The following is a 21373-nucleotide window of genomic DNA, read 5'->3' on the forward strand; positions in this document are numbered from 1 at the left end:
AAACCTTATTTTCCACAGGCGGAGGGTATTTTCCGCGGGGGTACTTTCCGAAGGAGGGAGAGGGGTGTTTGTCGTGGAGGAGGGCATTTTTGGGGGGGTTAAACACCCCCCCCCCTTAACTATATTCATTTATGTTATTTTACTGTGTTCATGGCCGTATATTTGGCTTTAAAATACACTTATTTATCTATCTATCCTATATGCAGAATAATTGTACTAAACACATTTTGCATGCAGACCCGCTATGCTTATCCCCCCTCCCCCTAATGTGCAACTCTATAGCGCAAATTTATTTCTAAAGTAACGAAAAAACTAACAAAAAAAACGGTGTGTTCTCGAATTTTACACAGCGTAAACTTGAGTGAGTGGCACATAATACACAAGTACCAAAATTCCATCCCCCTACGGAAATTAAAAAAATAAAACTCAAATAAAATTCTCAAATTTGGAAAGTCTTATTTTCAACAGGGGGTATTTTTTTGGCGGGGGGGGTGGGGGTATTCGCCTAGAACCGAAATTCACACCGTCAGATGTATCATATCAGAGAACCCTAATGTAATTGACTAAAAAATTACATATTTAATTTAGCCATATTTAATTGACTAAAAAAATGGAAGCCAATTAGACCTCCTCCCATGCCCTTTTTTTCTCAAAATCGTCTGATCAAAATTTTGAGATAGTCATTTTGTTCAGCATAGTTGTAAGGCCAATATCTATGCCTTTGGAGATATCATGACCCCCACAGCCCCTGGGAAAGCGCTTTAAGGTACAAAATTTGCTTATTGTTTACGTATAGTATTTGTTATTGGGAAGTATACATAAATTTTGTTTGGGGGGGGGAGAGATTTTTCTGCTGACGGCATTTTCCGCAGGGATAATTTTCCATGGGCAGAGAAGTTTCTAGGGGGTGAAATTTTCATGAAAAATTTTTACGCTAGGGGAATATGGCAAAATTTCTTTACGAAATTTGTCTCATGTTTTGCTTTCTCATTGCCGACTCATTTTTACGCGTGGATATGCTAAGAGTAATTGTCCGGGGTAAATTTTCACTAGGATTGAATTGTCTAGAGAATAAATCCGTGGAAACGAGGGATTTTTTAGTGGAGGTGTAGCCAGATTTCCTGGCATTATCTGAAAAACGATCAGAAATTAAATTTAAAAAAACAAATTTTTTCAACAGAAAGTAAGAAGCAACATTAAAACGTAAAACAAACAGAAATTATTACGTACATGAGGGGGGGGGGGGGTTGCTTCTTCTGAAAACCTTGATCTTCAAGTAAAATTTTGTAACCTGTTAAGATTTCGTGGAAATGGATATTGGAGAACCATTCTTGTTTCATTAGAATGATAAGAAGCTTTTGTTAAAAGTACTGAAAACATTTACCTTACGTAATGAAGGGTTGAGGAGGAGCGACCCCCCTCATATACGTAATAATTTATGTTCGTTTTAAGTTTTAATGTTGCACCTTACTTTCACTTGAAAAAGCTCGTTTGTTTTTTTCTTTAAAAAGCCAAATTGAAGGGGATCTACGGAACTCATGGGTTATGAAATTTATTATTTACGAATTGCGAGGGTTTACGAAATCTAATATTAAGATTCCAGCAACTTTCACTATATAGCTTTGTTTTAGTTTTTTGTATCAGTTGCCGAAAATATTTATCTGGCAAAAAAAGGTGACTTTGAGTCCCAAGACCCGTTAATGAGGAAGCTCGATTATTGGCTCTTTTTTTTTTTTTTTTTTTTTTTTTTTTTTTTTTTTTTTTTGCTATGGTGCTGAAATATAATTCAAAACTGGATCAATAAGAAAAGATCTACTGTCATATTTCTTTTCTGTAGTAAGTACAGCAACGTGTTTTTTACACTTAACGTTTGTGCTTTTTTCTTTTCCGAATTGTTGTAAATGCTTAGTAAATCTTATATTAAACAGTGACAATTCAGTTTCGGTTCCTAGTTCTAGTTTGCTAGTCAGTGTAATAGAAAAGAATTCTCCAGAGTCAACACTGCTTTTATAGTAAGATACAAATAATTGATTGCCTTTAACTGATCAATCAACAAAGATCAGGGGAACCCTCAAAAGGGTCTAGTATGAGAGCCTTGTAGCACCTACTATGGGCAAGCTCTGCAGGCTGTGGGTTACAAATCCCTGTATAGCTAAGTGAAGCCAATAGAGCACTACTCAGCAATTTAATTTGAAAAAAAAATTGATTACGTTTGTTATTATGTATGGGAATTGGATTGAATGTATTTTTATGTGGATCATTGTATTTTTTTTTTTTTGTTTTTTTTTTTTTTTTTTTTTTTTTTTTTTTTGTGTGTGTGTTGAGTCTCTCAAAGGTTTCACTTTTGTTTCTCCCCTGTTTTTTTACGGGGGAGTTTATATTGAAGTGTATTTTGTTAAGATTATTGATTGAATAAATTGATTGATTGATTGATTGGAATGTGAGCCATCAAGTCCGTTTGAATTTGTGAATGATTTGCCCCCAACCACGCATTGCACTCCCGGCCGGAGGCGTTGAGTCAGGAGATCGGTACCTGCGCAACGCAGACTATTGGTCAGCATGCGAAAAAGTTTTTTTGGCTGGGGGGGGTGGGGTAAAATGTGCAAACAGTTTTCTTAATAAATTGTGTAGGGGTAACCTATTTGACAAACTGTTAGTTTAGCTGTGTGTTGGAGGAACGTAGAAACCGTATGACAAAGAAACAAATATTCCAGCGAATCTTCCCAAGCATTTGTTAAAATACTCCGTAGTAGTTTTGTCAAACACAAATATTCACCAGGATTGTCACCACGGTCAGTTCCTAGAGTGCTACAACTGCTCAAATTTGCGTGCTACACAGCGATTTTCGGTGTTATAGTAAAAAAAAATGACTATAATAATGCTAATTAGATCACTTTCTTGCTATCTTAGCACCTTTTTTTTGCAACCCTGAGCACGTGCTACGCTGCTACACATAATAAAATAGTAGCAATCCTAATATTCATTGAATATTAAATCCTAGATAATTCAACAGTTGCTGTTTCTCTTACTAGAGGTCAATGTCAGCTTCAATTACAAACCGGAATTAGTGAAAAAATCAATATTTCTGGTTAAGTGAAAATAATTCATACGAGTCGGACTACTCTTTGAGTTCATATTTTATTAATTTGTCGTGCTGGAGTGAAAACGCATCCACATTCACGTCAAATTTGTTTATTTTGTACATTGAAGCGGATTAACTATTGCCTTCGGATTTGGCTGAAACCTCTTTTTTGTATTTTTTTTCAACAAATGAATTTTTCAATATCTCAGTTGAAATATTGCTAATAAGTCGATTAAACATGATGACATGTGATTTTACAGCACATTTAACAGACAACACAAAAACTGAGTAATTCCTAATCACTTGGGAGCGGTGTTTTTTCCTCCGCTACCTTTATCGTCTTGAGATCTAGTTTATAATCCTTTGAATATGTTGTTTAGGTTTAAAATTTAGAGAATTTATATTTGAAATACTCAATTAAGAAGAATCAAAATTGTTTTTTTAGACTGACTATTGAATGTTTTTTAGACTATTTTCCATAATTAATTTTTTTTTGGGGGGGGGGGGTATAGGAACTTTGCTAAGTTGCCTTCTACAGACTTTCTTGTCCTTACTTTTGTAATTTTATTCCTTTTTTGAATTTGTGAAAGGAATATTAGTGGAAAAGCTTTATGTTTAATAGAGAGGAGAAGGGGCTTGTACAAGAAACATTTGAGTGATAGATCTTATGAAAACAAAAGGAATGTAAAGAAAGTAGGGAAAGCATTAAAATATGAACTAAGGAGGTGTAAAGTGGAGGCCATGGAAAAAATTGCCGAGGATCTGGAAGATTCTGCTAGACGGTATAGTAGTAAAATATTGTACTGGCATGTTAATAAATTGAGAGGGAGTAGTCAATCCGGACTTGTCCCAATTAAAGATTGGAACGGGGCCACAATTAGTGATAAGGAAAGTGTTAAAGAGAGATGGGCAGAACATTTTGAGAATGGGCTAAACCGAGATAGACTTGCAGGAAAAGATATAGAGAAAAATGAAAAGGTCTGTGATACCTTGGATGTGAAGGAAGACTTTTTTTATGATAAAGAATTAGCGACAGTCCTGAAAGGATTAAAAAATAATAAGGCTCCAGGTACTGATAGGGTGATAAATGAGTTTATTAAATATGGTGGCTCTGTGGTTAGAAATAAGTTACTGAAGATTGTAACTATGGTTTTCGAAAAAGGGGAAGTACTTAGCAATTTTAGGAAACCTTTAATTCAACCACTGAATAAGAAATTTGATAAGATTGATTGTGGTAATTATCGAAACATCACTCTGGTCTCTGTAGGTTGCAAATTACTTATTAATATGATACTTCTAGACTGAGAGATGCTGTAGACAAAGTTTCAAGAGAAGAACAGTGCGGTTTTAGAAAAGGTAGAGGATGTGTCGACCAAATTCTCACTCCTAGGTTTATAATTGAGAAGTGTCTGAGTTGTCAAACACTTTTGGTCCTCAGTTTTATAGATTATGAGCAAGCGTTCGATTCTGTGGATAGAAGAGCTTTAGCAAAGGTCTTATCCTTGTATGGTATACCAGATAAATATATTAAAGTGTTTGGTGCTATGTACGAGAATAACACTACTGCGGTTACGGTTAGCAGCTGATTTTGTATTAAATCAGGAGTTAAGCAGGGTTGTGTTCTATCCCCCTGTATATGGATCATTTTGATGGACTTTGTCTTAAGGAGCACATGAAAGGCAATGGGAGACCACGGAATCAAATGGGGAGGAAAAACTCTCCTGGACTTAGATTATGCTGATGATTTAAGCATCCTTGATGAAAGTGTGAACAAAGTGAATGAACTTCTAGAGGTTTTGCGAATTCAGGGTGCTAGAATAGGTTTGAAAATAAATGTTAAGAAGACTAAGTCACTAAGGTTAGGGATAAGTGAAGATTAATAGATGACGTTGGGTAACGAAAAGATTGATCAGGCGGAAAGCTTCACTTACCTTGGTAGTATTATTAGTAAAGACGGTGGGAGCAGTGAAGGGGAAGATAAGTTTGCAAACCAAGATTAGAATATTAGAAGCTACAGTGATGACAGTTGTCAAATATGGCTCTGAAGCATTGGCGCTCCGAAAAGCGGATGAAAATTTGCTAGATGTTCTCCAGAGAAATTGCCTACGGATTGTTCTGGGTACCAGGCGGACTGACGGTATTCAGGGCTCAGAATTAGTCCCTAAAGTCCGTTTTTTTGGCTGAAGTCCCTTTTTATGCAGAAAGTCCCTTAAATTCCCAAGTCCCTATTTGGGAGCATGGTATGTTTGAAAACTGAAGCCTGATATGTTTTAATGATCCTCTTTAGATAATATAGCTTCTCCACAAATGTGGTCATACTAGTCTTTTGGTTACGTCGTTGCATTTCACAAAGAATTAAACAAAACAGTGAGAACTTCCTTGGTGGCCAAGTGTCTATTAGCTGTTGTAAACATAAGCAAAAAATTAGGCTATATGTTGGGTGGGTAGGCTATATGGTGAGCTATAGGAAAATTAAGCTGCATGGACCTATAGGGTGGGTGAGATGGATTGGTCATATTGTGGTAACATTCAAGGACAGATAATTTCCTATAGCTTTATAAAATGAACCACACCAGTATGAATTTGTTCGAATTGACTTGTATTCCAATGGTACAAATTATGCATTCTTTCCCTCTAAAGGTTAGTTAATAAACTAGTAGCAGGTTAAGTGAGAAGAGTACCATCAGTGGAATATTCAGATGGCAAAAAACCTAATGTTTTCCCTACTGTGTTGGAACCAACTTGTCTTTCAAATCTCCCAAGTCTATTTAGGAAAGACACTGGGCAACTGCAAATTTTGTCGCTCCAGGTTAACTAAAGAAGACAGGAGTGGCAGAAAGATAAACAAACGGTGTCGGATTGGCGATGATGAGTTTTTTTATTGTAAAATATGCAGGAAAAATCTCAGCTGCCGCAAAGGCTTTTACACCTCGAATCAGCATGCTATGTAGGACGAGCACAAGAAACAGGTTGCGATCCATGTCAATCCGTAACAGTTACGATTGTGTGGATCTGCTAGGCAACAGTCCCAGTGCGAAGAAACATCAGCTAGCAATGGAAGTAAACCTCTTGTGAGGTTCTGTGACAAAAATGCTGCATACACAGCAGAAACCGTATGGATACTCAAGTCCTTGCAAGCCTCTATGTCTGCAGCTTCATCTGACGGAGCCGTTAATGTCTTTGAAGCCATATTTTTCGGTAAGCTACCGGCTGGAGTGCTGATGAGTGCGAAGAAAGCTATGTCCATGATAACTGAGGCACTTCATCCACACTTTAAACAGAATCCTATGAAGGACATAGGTAAAGCCTACTTTGTGCTTGAATACGACAAAACTACGAACAGTGAAGGTTCAAACAGTGAAGGAAAGAGCTACAGATTAGAGTGCGCTTTTGGTCCTCTTTAAGAGATTAATCAAAAAAAACTTTTTGCACAAACTAAGTTTTTCAAAAAAAGTAAAGAACTCCTTTAAACCAAAAATAGAATCAAATAATCTACCAAGCATACAACTACCACAAATCAGTATCAATAAATAAATGAAACCTAAAACAAACCAAAATTAAAATAAGTCAAACTCAAAACGAGCAGAAATTAATCTGAGTATGGTTCTAAACCCTATGCTTTCTATAAGTCAGAATATAATTTTTTCTTTACTGAAAAAAATTCAAATGAATTTACTGAAAAATGTGCACTGTCAGTTTAATATACATATGCTGATATTTATTCCTTAAAATCTTAATTAATTTTTGTTTTCTTAAAGTTACAAGTGAAAATATTTAAAAGAATTTTTTTCAGTAAAGTACAAATTATATTCTGGCTTTTAGAAAGCATAGGGTTTAGAACCCTACTCAGATTAATTTCTGCTCGTTTTGGGTTTCATTTATTTATTTAAACTGATTTGTGGTAGTTGTATGCTTGGTAGATTATTTTATTCTATTTTTGTTCATTTTGGGTTTAATAGAGTTCTTTAATTTTTTTTAAACCTATTTTGCACAAAAAGTTTTTTTTCAATAATTTCTGTTCGTTTCATATTGACATAGTCTTTTTCAGACTGAGCCTCTTCTGAAGTTAAACAACTAGCCCTTCCATAACAACCTTTAATACTCCCTAGGCATAACTTACAACCCTTGCCCCTAATCTCTGGGGTTTGTTTCGACCGAAAAGCCTTGTTATATGATATTTAGACTATTTTCAATAGAATGGCTATCTCAAAATTTCTAATAGACGCATTTTGGGACAATATGACGTGTGTGTAGGGGGAGAGAATAGCTGCCCTCTGATGACTTTGACTGTTTAAAAGACCACTAGAGTGCCTGATTACCAATCCAATGAGCCCCCTTTGAAGTTTATATGACCACACTCCATAAAACCCCTATATGTCACCAGGGCACAACTAACAACCCTTGCCCTGAGGGCTGAGGGGATTTTTTATCCTCAAAGACATAATTTCCCGACCTTTCTGATAGGTTTTGCAAAATGGCTATATCAAAATTTTGATTGCAAGTGTTTGGGGTAATCATAGGCGTGGAGGACATTTGCCCTCTGATCATTTTTGAGTAATAAAAAAGGCTCTAGTTTTCTCATTTTTCCAATCGAATAAGCGCTTTTTGAAGCTTCTGCGACAAAACTTTCTACAAAAACGTTATATGCCTCAAGGGCATAACTTACGACCCTTGTCCTGAGGGCTAGTGGGGGAGGGTTTTCATCCTCAAAGACATAATTTCAAGACCTTTCAACTACGTTGAACAAAATGGCCATATAGAAATGTTGATTGGAAATTTTTTGGGAAATCATGAGCGTTGGGGGGATTCTCCCTCTGATTACATTTGAATATTAAAAAGGGTAATATACCTCTCAATTTTCAATCGAAAGAGTCCTTTTTTTAGTTTTTATGACAACACTTTCTATATGACATTATATGCCCCCAAGGCATCACTAACAACCTTAGCCTTGAGGGTTGTTGGGGATTGTCATACTCAATAACGTAATTTCCGGACCCTTCAACTACGTTCAACAAAATTGATATATCAAAATATTGATCGTAAGTGTTTGGGGAAATGATGGGTATGGGTGGAGGGGCATTCGCCCTCCAATCGCTTTTGACTATTAATAAGGGCACTAGCCCTCTCAATTCCCAATTGAATGAGTCCTTTTTGAAGTTTCTGCGACAACGCTGGCAAAGACCTAATTTCCGGAACTTCCAACTACGTTGAACAAAATTTCTATCTCAAAATTTTAATTGGATGTCTTTGGGGTAATGGTAGGCTTAAGAGGGGCATTAGTTGCCCTTCAATCGCTTTCGACTATTAAATAGGGCACTAGTGCTTTCAATTTCCAATCGAATGAGACCTTTTTGAAGTTTCTACGACAACGCTTTCTATTAAACCTTATTTGCCCCCAGGTCATAACTTATAACCCTTGCGTTGAGGGCTGTGGGGTGATTGACATCCTCAATGACATAATTTCCGAATTTCTCAACTATATTGAAGAAAATGTCTATCTAAAAATCTTTATTCGATGCTTTTTGGAGAATGGTGGGTATGGGAGGGGTGTTAATTTTCCAAGAATCGCTTTTATCTATTACAATTGGCACTAGCCCTTTGAAGTTTTCGAATTTTCATTGACAAAACTCTATAAACGACTTATATGCCCCCAGGGAACAATTTACAACCCTAGCACTGAGGGCTCTGGGGGGGGGGGGGAGTGTCATCCTGAAAGACCTCATTTCCAGAACTTTCATCTACGTTGAACAAAATGGCTTTCTCAAAATTTTGATATGATGTGTTCGGGGAAATGGCAAGCTTGAGAGGGGGGCTAGTTGCCCTTCAATCACTTTTGATTATTAAAAAGAGCACCAGCCCTTTCAATTTCCAATCGAATGAACCCTTTTTGAACTCTCTACGAAAACACTTTCTATAAGAACCTTATGTGCCCCCAGGGCATAACTTACAACCCTTGCCCTGAGGTGTTTGGGGGGTTTGTCAACCTCAAAATCATAATTTCCAGCAATTTCAACTACGTTGAACGAAGTGGCTATCTAAAAATTTTAATTCAATATGTTTGGGGAAATGATGGGCGTGAGAGGGGGGTCAGTTGCTTTCCATTCATTTTCGACTATTAATCTTACAACCCTTGCCTTGAGGGCCCTGAGCGGGGTTGTCATCCTGAAGGACCTAATTTACAGAAATTTCAACTATGTTGAACAAAATAGATATATCAAAATTTGTATTGGGTGCGTTTGGGGAAATGGTGGGCGTGAGAGGGAGGTTAGTTGCTCTCCAATTACTTTCAACTATTAAAAAGGGCACTAGCCCTTTCAATTTTCAATCGAATGAGCCCTTTTTGACGTTTCTACGACAACACTTATTTTAAAAACCTTACATGCCCCCAGGGTATAACTTGCAACCCTTGCCCTGAAGGCTCTGAGGGGGTTGTCATCCTAAAAGACTTAATTTCCAGAACTTTTAACTACGATGAACAAAATGAATATTTCAAAATTTTGATTGGATGTGTTTGGGGAAATGGTGAGCTTGAGAGGGGGGCCAGTTGCCCTCCAATCACTTTTTATTATTAAAAAGGGCACTAGCCCCTTTAATTTCCAATCGAATGAGCTCTTTTTGAAGTTTCTACGACAACGCTTTCTATAAAAACCTTATATGCCCCCAGGACATAACTTAAAACCCTTGCCCTGAGGGCTGTGGGGGGGTTGTCATCCTCAAAGACCAAATTTCCAGAACTTTCAACTACGTTGAAAAAATTGGCTATCTCAAAATTTTAATTGTATGTGTTTGGGAAAATGGTGGGCGTGAGAGGGGGGTTAGTTGACCTCCAATTACTTTCTACTATTAAAAAGGGCCCTAACCCTTTGAATTTCCAATCAAATGAGCCTTTTTTGAAGTTTCTACGACAAAGCTTTCTATAAAAATCTTATATGCTCCCAGGGCATACCTTACAACCCTTGCCCTGAGGGCTATGGCGTGGAAGGGGTGTTAGTTGCCCTCTATTCACTTTCGACTATTAAAAAGGGCACTAGCCACTGCAATTTCCAAATGAATGAGCCCTTTTCGAAGTTTGTACGACAACTCCTTCGATACGAAGTGCCCTGCTCTAAAACCCCCAAAAAATAAATGTCGTTGATAAGGACAAAGCCTATACATTTATCAGTGCTTCCGACACCGTCTCAAATCTTGACCATGTGTTAACTAACTTCCCGGTGAGTGACGAAGTAAAAGGTGCAGCTTATGTGTCATACTCTGGACTTGTCATTGTCAATAACACGGGACTGTCCAAAGTTGTCGGGACCGTGCAAATCCCAATTGAGAGTATACAGTGACTGGAAACAAGTGTCGAATGATCTCTTTGCGGCTACTTGTGGCGAGACTCTGAGTAAAATAAAAGTTCCCGTCCATCTACTGCAAAGAAATACAAACTCGTACTGCAGTGAAAGTGAAATACGTCTGCGGATAAACATGTACTGTAAAGAAATATCACATGCTCTGAGTGTCGCGGAGAGTGTAGCAGTTCCCGTGAAACGTATCCGTAATAGATCGCAGGTGAAAGGGTGGTCTAGAAATCCGGAGCTAGCGGCGGATTGTGCGTTGGCGAAACTGTGGCTGAAAATTTTGCATGATAGCGGGAAGTCAATGAGTGGAATAGTGAACGTGATTCGAATCCATACTAAACGAAAGTTCAATAAAGCATTAGATACCCACCGTGCAATCCTCAAAGAAAATTTTGTGCAAAAGCTCAGTAAGAATCCGAACCTTGTTTGGTATCTTCGGTCAAAGCCTGAAGAAGTTAAGCCTACGTCTAATATTTCTGCTAATCAGTTGAGTGCTTACTTTGATTCCGAGTTAAAAGCGCCTGGTCCAGTTCTGCAGTCTAATTACGAAAATGAGCTGGTTTCTATGCTTACCGATACCTTCGACAATTTCTCAGTGTCACCGGTCTTAATTTGCCAGGCCGTTAAGAAGCTGAAAAAGGTATACTCGAAAGGCTGCGATAGTATTTGTGCTCTACATCTTTCTTTGGGAGGTTATTTTTTTACCATCACATTGTCCTTCTGTTTCAGATGATTTTGACACAATGGATAGTCCCGAGTTGCTTTAGTGTAGGTTTGGTTATCCTGATATTAAAGAAGGGGAAGCCAGCCGAACAGCCTTCTTCGTATCGGCCAGTTACGATATCTTCAGTATTTTGTAAACTATTCAGGATTGTTGTGTTTGATGAGATTTATGATAAGTGGGAGATGCCTCCACACCAGTTTGGTTTTCGAAAAGGTGTCGGGTGCACCCATGTACTTTATCTTCTTGCTAACATATTACTTGATGCGCATCTCTCGCGAGAAACTTTGATCTTAGGTCAGTATGATGTCAAGAGAGCTTTTGACTCTGGGATTCATGCCCAGAATTTGGTTGAACTGTGTAAGTGAGGCGTGCGTTCCTCCATTGTAAGGTCACTACGTGATATGTATAGGAACCTCATGCTTCGTTTTCGTTTGCAAGATGGCGAGCTTAGTGGGGAGATATCCGTACATAATGGAATTAAGCAAGGGGCTATAACGTCTCCTACTTTGTATAATAACAGTGTTAATGATGCACAACAGGTCACGCATTGCCTATGTGGGTGTTGTCACTAGCCGTCGCGATTCAAGCCGTAAATATCTGGCTCGTATTTATAATGCAGTAGCTTTGTCTCATGTCTTGTACCTGTCTCCTTTTTGGAAGCTCCTGAGTGCACGAAACAAGAAAGACACAAGGTCGGTATTTTTCAAGTATGTCCGATATGTGCTTCAAGTGCCGCCGTTTGTTAGAAACTGCCATATTGTTGCAAAATATGGAATTGCTGAGCCTCTGAGTGCCGTGGAGGAGGTAATTCAGAATTACGTGAAAAAACAAGAGCTTCTGGACCACGAGTGGGCCCACATTCTCAAATAGTTGTGTTATTATGTAGTTTTTCTGTTTGTATTTTGTTTTTCTTGTCAGTTTTGCTTTTTCTTTCTTTTCTTGTTTGTCCTCTGTCTTTTCTGTTGATTGTAAGACGGGTTATTAATAAAATTCATTAATTCAACACATTATGCCAACATCGTTCTTTACTTAGGCAGCGCGATTGCGCTGCCTATGATCAAGTTGTGAGCCGCCATCAATAAAGATAGGTAGCAATGGTCCTAATAGCAAACAGTTCATGTTAACGAGCTGTAGGTAAGGAGCGACCTGGCGCAATAGTAACCGAAACTTTAAAAAACGGAATGTTGATACCAATAGATACATCAAAAGAATCAGATTTTTATGCTGATTTCTAATATATTATTTGAAAAAAACTACGTTTTCTAAAGAGTTAAAGAGGCTGAGTTACAAGGTCGAACCTTAAAACGTACAGGGATTAGGGGGCACAGTTGGGGGGCTGCCGCACTCCAAACCCCCCGCTTTCACAGCCTTTAAATATAAAAAAAAATTTCTTTCAACTGAAAGTAAGGAGCGACATTAAAACTTAAAACGAACAAAAATTATTCCGTATATGAATGGAGCTGTCCCCTCCTCAACGCCTCGCTCTTTACGCTAAAGTTTTAATTTCCCACAACTGTTTTTTTTAACAATAAAAACTTTAGCGTAAAGAAGCGAGGCGTTGAGGAGGGCACCGCCCCTTTCATATACGGAATAATTTCTGTTCGTTTTAAGTTTTAATGTCGCTCCTTACTTTCAGTTTAAAGAATTTTTTTTTATATTTAAAGGCTGCGAAAGCGGGGGGTTTGGGGGGGCGGTAGCCCCACAACTGTGCCCCCTAATCCCTGTACGTTTTAAGGTTCGACCTTGTAACTCAGCCTCTTTAACTCTTTAGAAAACGTAGTTTTTTTCGAATAATTTCTGCACGTTTTTGTACAGTTTATTACTTATTAGTGCTTGACTAACTGTTAGCTGATCGTGTCAGGAGTTAAAGTTGGGGGGCTGCCGCCCCCAAACCTCCCGCTCTTGAACATTCTTGTGTTAAGGCTTTTAATTCCTGAATACTCAAATCACGTCGTACAGGGTGCCTCCTAATCCCTGTATGTTTTAAGGTTCGAACTTGTGACTCAGCCTCTTTAACAGCCCCCCAACTGTGCCTCCTAATCCCTGTACGTTTTAAGGGTCGACCTTGTAATTCAGCCTCTTTAACTCTTTAGAAAACGTAAATTTTTTCAAATAATTTAAAAAATAAACTGAGTTTCTTTTTAAAGTATAAATTCAGTATATAAAAAAGTTGCTCTGATGGTGAATTGAACCCGGCTTTTCCGCCTGACAGTCTGGAGTATCAAGCGCTGGACTATACAAACACAATAGTAATTGTTGTTTAGCAAATGGAAGCTATTTTCGACGCAAGCAAATTCCCAAAAATCTTGATATGTGGTTTTTGGAAAACTGGGAAGTAGTGATCAGATTGAGCTGAAATTTCCAGGATACGTTTCCAAGCCCAAGGACAAAGCAGCCTATAAATGTCCGCTCGCCCAGCCCCCGTTAAAGGGGGGGGCGTTGTGGTGGGACAAATTAACAGGGGCTAATATAGGAAACCGCGGTGTTTGGTACATGTAAATTAGGGGGATAATTTTTTCGGTATGAAAATATAAAAATGCCCTAACAGGTCGAATTCTGCTTCGAATGAGTCCTCATTCAACCGGATCCGTTGCCAACTGTGGCCTGTAGGCGTGGCTAAGAAAAAAAAAAAAGAAATGATGATGATGAATTTTAAGTGGCTATATTTGGTTTTTTGAAAACAGGGAAGGAGTGATCGGATTGACCTGAAATTTCGAGGATAAGCTCCCGGGCCCTAGGAAAGCTTAACCTCTAAATTTCAGCCCAATCGGACAACGTTAAAGGGGGGCTGTGGTGAGAGGGTCCAAACTTCCGGCCCAGTTTACCCCATGAAGATAAAGTCGGAGGAGGATGAAATTTTGCAAGTTTCTTAGTTTGAGCTTGGGCTACAAAATGCGATTACCGCCGTCTCTCTGCGACATCTATGACCTGAAATCGCTTAACATTGTGGTGGGTCGCCTCTTTATAGAGGCACAAGTGTGCCTCCTTGATAAGTTTCATCAAGTTTAGTCAGACCCATCAGCCTGAGAAAATTTGCCTTATTTAAAAAAAGGGGGGAAATACCCCCTGAAAGTCATGGAACCTTAATGAAAATCACACCGTCAGATTCAGCGTATCAGAGAACCATACAGTAGAGGTTTCAAGCTCCTATCTGCAAAAATGTGAAATTTTGTGTTTTTCGCATGAAGAAAGATCACGGATGCGTGTTTATTTGTTTTTTTGTTTTGTTTTGTTTTTATTTTCCCAAGGATGCTTGTATCGACCTAGTGGTCTAGAATATCGCGTGAGGGCTCATTCGAACGGAAATTAAAAGTTCGAGTGCCCTTTTTTAAGTGACCAAAAAATGGAGGGTAACTAGGCCCCCTCCCACGCTGATTTTTTTCCGAGAGTCACCCGATCAAAATTTTTAGATAGCCTTTTGGTTCATAATGGTCGAAAAATATAATAAATATGTCTTTGAGGATGATTAATCCCCCACAGTCCTCAGGGGAATGGCTGCGAGTTATGCCCAATGTTTACATATAGTATTGGCTATTGAGAAGTATACAGACATTTTCAGGAGGGATTTTTTCTGGCAGTGGGGGGGGGTCGGGTATTTAAATTGGAAGATCTTTCCATGGAGGAAGTTTTCATGAGGAAGGGACATCGCTATGAAGGGGGCACTGGATTTCCCGGCATTATTTAAAAAACAATCAGAAATTAAATAAAAAAAACAAGTTTTTCAACTGAAAGTAAGGAGCACTTCAAAACTTAGAACGAACAGAAACTATTAAGTGTATGATTGGCTTCGTCCCCTGGTCAGTAATCTACTCTTTAGGCTACAGTTTTTTTTTAGTACTTTTGTAGGAGTCATTTATTCTATTAACGGCATTTGTGATTTAGGAGTCATTTTTAAAGAATTGGAACAAAATTTCATCTTAGGTGTAAAGAGTTATGTATTGACTAGGGGGCGAACCCCCTAAAATACGTAATAAAATATACGAATATAGAAGTTCATTACGTAAGATAATTCGTAAGTTACATATATTTATTACAAATAAAAACGTTCGTAAATAAAATTAAACAACTTTCGAGAAAGCCATTTAACCAAAAAAAGTAAAATTAATATGCAAATTTCTTTTTAATTATTCATGTACGGTGAGCCAAGATCAAAACCTGCATTAATTCAAAAACGATCAGAAATTAAATAAAAAACAAGTTTTTTTTTAACTGAAAGTAAGGAGCAACATTAAAACTTAAAACGAAGATAAATTATTCCGTATATGAAAGGGGCTGTCCCCTCCTCAATGCCTTGCTCTTTACGCTAAAGTTTGACTCTTTCTCACAACTCTGTTTTTTAAAACAATAAAAAACTTCAGTGTAAAGAGCAAGGCATTGAGGAGGGAGCAGCCCCTTTCATATACGGACTAATTTCTGTTCGTTTTAAGTTTAAATGTCGCTCCTTACTTTCAGTTAAAAAAACTTTTTTTTTTTTTTTTTTTTTTTTTAATAATCAATACAAAGGTATCATCGCAAATGAATGCATTGAAGAAGAAAAGTCTTCAAAAGAGCGTGTGAACATAAGAACGCGTAACATCAATGTTTTGTATAGCTCATGCATGAAAGGGCTCCAGGAATTTGGTAAAGAGTCATCTGGCTTTGTTGTATCTTGATGTTTTTTTTCCTTAGCAGGCCTGTATGATGTGAGAATTTTTAAACTGCCAGAAAAAGAAAGGCGTCCCATAAAAAAGTTTCATTTAGCACGTTCCAACAAGGTGGCTGACGTTGGGTCCTGTTGTTCGCCAAGCGATTGATCAGTGGCCGGTACTCTTTCAAGATCGTAAGCTACCTAAAAAGGAAAGATATGCTTGCAGAACTTGGATTCGTGTATTCATCGTCTGAGCTTTTTGCGAAATTCACAACAGCGTTTCAGAAGAACAGACCCCTTCTGCATGCTCTTCATGCCGAGCTGAAAAACTTACTTCTGACTGTTTTTGCAAGACTTTTGAAACCCTACATTATCATGTCTGCTGATGAAATTTCTACCAGTTTGCTTGAGAACTTGGACAACTATTTGCTGGATAATATTGTTGGTGAGCAGCTTAATCTTGCATTAGATGCTCAGAAACTCACCTTGGCAGAAAGACAAAGGCACCATCGAAGGGCGCGAAGGCATTTCAAGGCAGCTGCCGAACACTTGATCAAGAAATGCCCCATCTCTTCTAATAGCCTTGTTGAAAGGACTCGAAACGCTTAGGTGCCTGGATCACGTAGAAATGAAAAGAGCTGGAATTATATCAGATATTTCTGCGGTCGCTCCAGAAATCCCTGTATTAGTAAGTCCTGACGATGTTAGAAGTGAGTGGATATTGCTGCGAGCCGAAAACTCAGTAGAATCAACACCATCACACGTCGACCATTACTGACATCAAATCTTCTCAATGATAGATGCTTTTGGTGGGCAAAAGTGTTTGCTTTTGAATCGAAACTTGTAAAAGCTGCGTTGACTACGGCAGTCCTGACGTAGAGAGGTGTTTTTTGCTCTCAGGAAGATCTCTTCAATCGGATCGAGCCTCCATGCCAGAAAGAGACCCGAATGCGAAGCTGTGTGTGGTTGACGAATTGAACATATATGGAGGCAAACCAGAAAGGTTTCCTGTGCCCAAAGAAATGTTGACTTTGGCTAGGTCGGTTTGGTCAAAATATCAAGAGTATATGGAGAGCAAGGCAAAAGAACAAGCTGCTGAACGAAGCGTTGAAGACCAAGAGATAGAAAGGGAGCTGAACCTAGTTGACATCTTTAGCAAAAAAGGGAATCATTGCAGGAAAAGCGAGCTTCTGAAGAACAGAACGAACAATTGATGATGCCCTCTTGAAAGAGGCCACTGATCGCTTACACAGAGCGGTGGCTTCAAATGATTCCGTGGACATCGCCTTGGTCAATTCCCTACTAGAAAGTGCCATGAAAGCGCGAGAAGACGAAAAAAACGAAACAGATGAAAAAGAGAAAAGGGCAGAAAAGGACATGTAAAAGAGGAAGTTAGACCTGATAAGAAAGTTGACCAATCTCACAAAGAACTCGAAAAAGTGAATGAGTTAGATTGCAAGCTGAAGTCTTATGGATTGTTTCTACTTGTTACTATCCTATAACACGTTACTATCCTATAATATCCTTTGAATTAAAATCAAGTCGCCATCAAGCCATGGCCAATTTGAGACAAAGCCAAGACTGATAGTCTGAGTGAGAGGCAAAGCTGGCATAAGCCTTTTTCAGGATTGTATAAAAATGATGTCATTTTCACTTGTTGATAGTCTATCATCCAACCATCCATACATCCTAGGGTCGAACTAAGGTAGATAGCCATATAACTAAGGGATGATCGAGATTTTGATTTGACTCCATAATGGACAATGTCGACTGGACTTAATGGAGGGGGGACTGAATTTGCTTGGACTCACAGGGGAACAAGTGACTTCTCAGGCTGACTACCGTGTTTTAGGATTTGGTTTTTTTTTTTTAAATAACCATAACTTAAAGTTTGAACGAAAAGAAAATTGAAAAACGAAGACAGCTGCCCATCTCTGGGGAAAATGAGTTCCTTCTGAAGCTCATGAATATGGTGATTCTAAGGATGAGTTTGCCACCGTTTCTGATTCATGAGCAAAGGAATGTTTTCAACATGAATGGCAATCAAAATCCCTTCCCACTTTGGTCCCTATTGGCTCCTTTTTTCACCTCTAAAAGTCCCTTGACAGGTCGTCAAGTCCCTTTTCTAATGAGCAGGAATCATTCCGAGCCCTGCCGTATTTCAAACAGCAGGATGTACGAAAAATGTGGTTCAATCCCTTTTTCTAGGGATATAATGAAAGAAAAGTTGAGATGGCTTAGGCACGTTGTGCGAATGAAGGATGACAGATTGCCGAAGATTGTCCTTTTCGGCCAACCGTCTAAGGCTAAACGGAAAGCAGGTCGTCCTCCTCTTGGTCGGGAGGACGTCATAAAGAAAGATTCAAAGGAAATGGGAACTTCCTGGGAGGGTGTAAAAAGGGAGGCTTTGAATAGATTGGGAAGGAGGAGGACCGTGCGTAGCTGTTTTGGCCTCAGGCGGCTTAGTGCTGCGGTGAGTTGCTAGCAGTAGTAGTAGTAGTTTTGAATTTGTTGTTTTTACAGATACATTGTGTAAAATGGGACTTGCAGAACAAATTATTGGCCTCCTATATACTGACAGGGATTCAGCACACGAGCACCTCCTTTCTGCCTTGCTGTCTTTAGTAAGAGATCATAATCCAGCTCGAATTGTGTGTCAGAGGACAAATTTGGGTCTACAGAAGATTTTAGTTGACAAAATTGGAGAGTGTAAAGGGCAAGAATCTCTAAAGGTGTGTAATATTTTAATTCTTGGACGCTGCACTGATGATCATGAAAAAAATTCCTATCTTATTCTTTAAGTAGGTTTTTCTGTTACTAAGCAAATATACTATCATAGCACCAAACAATATAGTATCAAAATTGTGTTGCAGTCATCAAACTTTTCCAGCAATCATCATCATATTTACACACAGGGGGGAGGAGGGGTAATCTTCCTTGAGATTTGTATGAAGAAGGTTCCCATTGAAAAATTGAAAAGTAGTGGCCTAAAAACGGGCTGCCCCCCCCCCTAAGGGTCTGACGTGTGTGTACCTATTGTAATCCAATTGTGAAAATTGTTGTATAGAGAAACTTCTTTTGGCAAATGCATTGTTTTTTTAGTTTAAGTTGAAAAGCCCGTCCATTTGGAACCCCAAACAGGATTCCTTTCCATACTAAGTAGTTTTTTTTTTCTTTAGCACACAAAAGGGCCATTATAGCCAATACTTTTAAGTACCGACACACTAGAAAAAGAGTCTCCAAATCCGTAGAAATTTTGCGTAGCTGAAATTCACACTGTTGTTTTTTTTTTTTCTCTCTTTTTCCTTTTTGCCAGGAGAAGTAGATTATTTCAACTAAGCCTATTTTTTGTTCCACTTTTTAAACCTCTTTACAGCTGCTTTATTGAAAGAAATGTATAAAAGCAGCAATCAAAGAGTGCACGAACCTGATGAAAGAGGAAAGTTAAATTCGTCTTGGAGGAGAACTGAACAACTAATAATACCATATAATGTTACCCAGACAAATTTTAGTTAATCACGAATTCATTAGTTCTTTTTTTATGTTTCTTTTCTTATATTGTACATTGGGACAAAAAGAAGAGAGCCTCTTTTGCTAAAAGGACTCAATACCTATTTTGGTGTATTTTTTTTAAACTAGCCTGTTTTCTGCTTACTAAGCTAGCCCAAACTGTTTAAGAATCAATATAATTAATTAAAAAAACTAAATAATTTCTCGAGTTTCTTAATATTTCTGGTTGGGTCCAAAAAACTTTGAATCTTTAACTGAAATTCACATTTTTATAAATTTGAATGAAGTTTATTTTGAACATCTTTCGAAGGGAATGAGAATTGTTTTATGGTATTGTTAAATTCATTTTTTCGAATAAAAGAAAGGAGTGATGTTAAGATCACCATGAACAGTTATTATCTTCGGTAAACGGCTACAATCTTCTAGTTTCAGTGTTAGTGTCAATTTACCTTGTCTGAAAACACTGTGTTACTCCAAACGTTCCTAATTAATTTTCAGGTATTTAAAATAATACTGTAATATTTAGAATAAATAAATATTATTCATATAATAGTGTAGATTTAACAAAGAATGATGTGTTTAAGTTTTTTCTTATTTATATAATTAATGGTTTCATCAAAGAGAGTGGATGAAATTTGAAAACTGATACGGTCGATCGTAAATTATGAATTATTGGGCTCTATAAGTGAAAAACAGATTGGACGATACTCATCCTCCATTTTCGTCTTTGTTCCATCCTTGATTCCACATGGTGTCTCATCAAAATTATAAAACATAATTTTAATCAGAATGGTCGAAAAGCGGAATAGATGCCACCTGGGCGTTATGACGCGTACAGTCCTAGAGATAAGGGTGCCAAATTAAGCAAGTAGTCCACTTCAAAAGAGAATCCTGATTGGCAGATTTTGTCGAACTTTGGGCGTGTTTAGCTTTTTGAAATCAAAATTATTCAAGGACTTTAATCTGTGAAATTTGAGCCCCAAAACTGGCTCTTTGTACCCAAATCTTAGGGTTTTTTTTTCTTGTTTGTTTTTTGAACAATATTCAGCTACGCATCGTCATTTTTTTCATGTTAATCTTTGGATGAAATTTTCCAGCTTAAACTTAAAGATATAATCGTTGCTTTTCTGTAAAATTGGGACTATTATTTTGTTTAGTGTCCTGCAGAGTATGAGCTGTTCAAGAAGTGAACAAAAATTAGATCTTTAACTTTAGCTTGTAAAAATGTTATTGATAATGAATAAATTGTAATTTTACTTCACCCTTTTTCATTTTCTTTCACACCATGAGGTTTAATCAAAATTAGTTTGACTCTAAAGAAGCCACATTGTTGGAAGAAAGAAATAATAATTTCACGTACAACATCCTTTATTTTTTGAGTTGTAAAAAATTTTGGGTGAGGTGCTTGATATCATATATTAAAAAGATCGACTTTCTAACTTTAGCCCTTTCAGCCCCCCTGACCTCTTGTAACTGTTTCCTCTGTTCTTTTGATGCTCACACGCACTTAATTTTATGCATTTGGAAGAAAGATGGGTGTAGTAGATTATCTTTTCTCGTGGCTCACCAGTCTCCCCAGTCTGACAGGTGATTTTTTACGTTTGACAAAAGTGCAACTAATTTAAATTAATTAAACTTTTTTTAGGAAGAGGAAAAGTATTGCAAAGAAATATTGGATTTGTGTTTCGGAGACGATCCTGTAGAAGATAGATAATTTGTGTCTTTTCAAGGCGGAGGAATTGTTTATGTTGAAAATTCTTGTGCTAATGTCTTAAATTATGTCTATGTATTTAACTATATATAGATTTCTTTCTAAAAGTACCTTAGCTTTCTTCTGATGCAATGTTTGGGTGATGGTCGCCCATTGTAGTATTTAATCATGCTCATATATCGGTTGTTCTTGATTGTGAACACTCAAATTGCCTTTTTTTTTTCTCTTTCTTTTTTTCATTGCCTCCTGTTTTTGTCAATAAAAAGTTACAAAGCCGATTTGTAATGCCAAGTAAATGAAAATGAATCAAATATTATTTCCCTGATGTGGATTGAAGAAATGACGAATTGCCGTCAATTACAGGGGTGCCAATTCATGA

The 21373-nt window shown here is 37.7% G+C and overlaps 1 protein-coding gene across 1 annotated transcript in view; it reads left to right on the top strand.

The window, feature by feature from the left end:
* The window catches only part of LOC148945106 (hsp70-binding protein 1-like), a 28477-nt gene extending 7422 nt beyond the window's left edge, over window positions 1–21055 (top strand). The window contains exons 4-5 of the mRNA XM_089099261.1: window positions 18297–18505; window positions 20929–21055. Of these exons, the coding sequence (XP_088955387.1) occupies window positions 18297–18505; window positions 20929–20997 (278 nt within the window). The 3' untranslated portion in view covers window positions 20998–21055. The remainder of the gene's footprint in view (window positions 1–18296; window positions 18506–20928) is intronic.
* The last annotated feature ends 318 nt before the right edge of the window (window positions 21056–21373 follow it).

The sequence above is a fragment of the Artemia sp. Qi Xiang Cuo genome, chromosome 13, assembly GCF_049724085.1.
Source record: "Artemia sp. Qi Xiang Cuo chromosome 13, ASM4972408v1, whole genome shotgun sequence".
In the NCBI taxonomy this organism is placed as follows: domain Eukaryota; kingdom Metazoa; phylum Arthropoda; class Branchiopoda; order Anostraca; family Artemiidae; genus Artemia; species Artemia sp. Qi Xiang Cuo.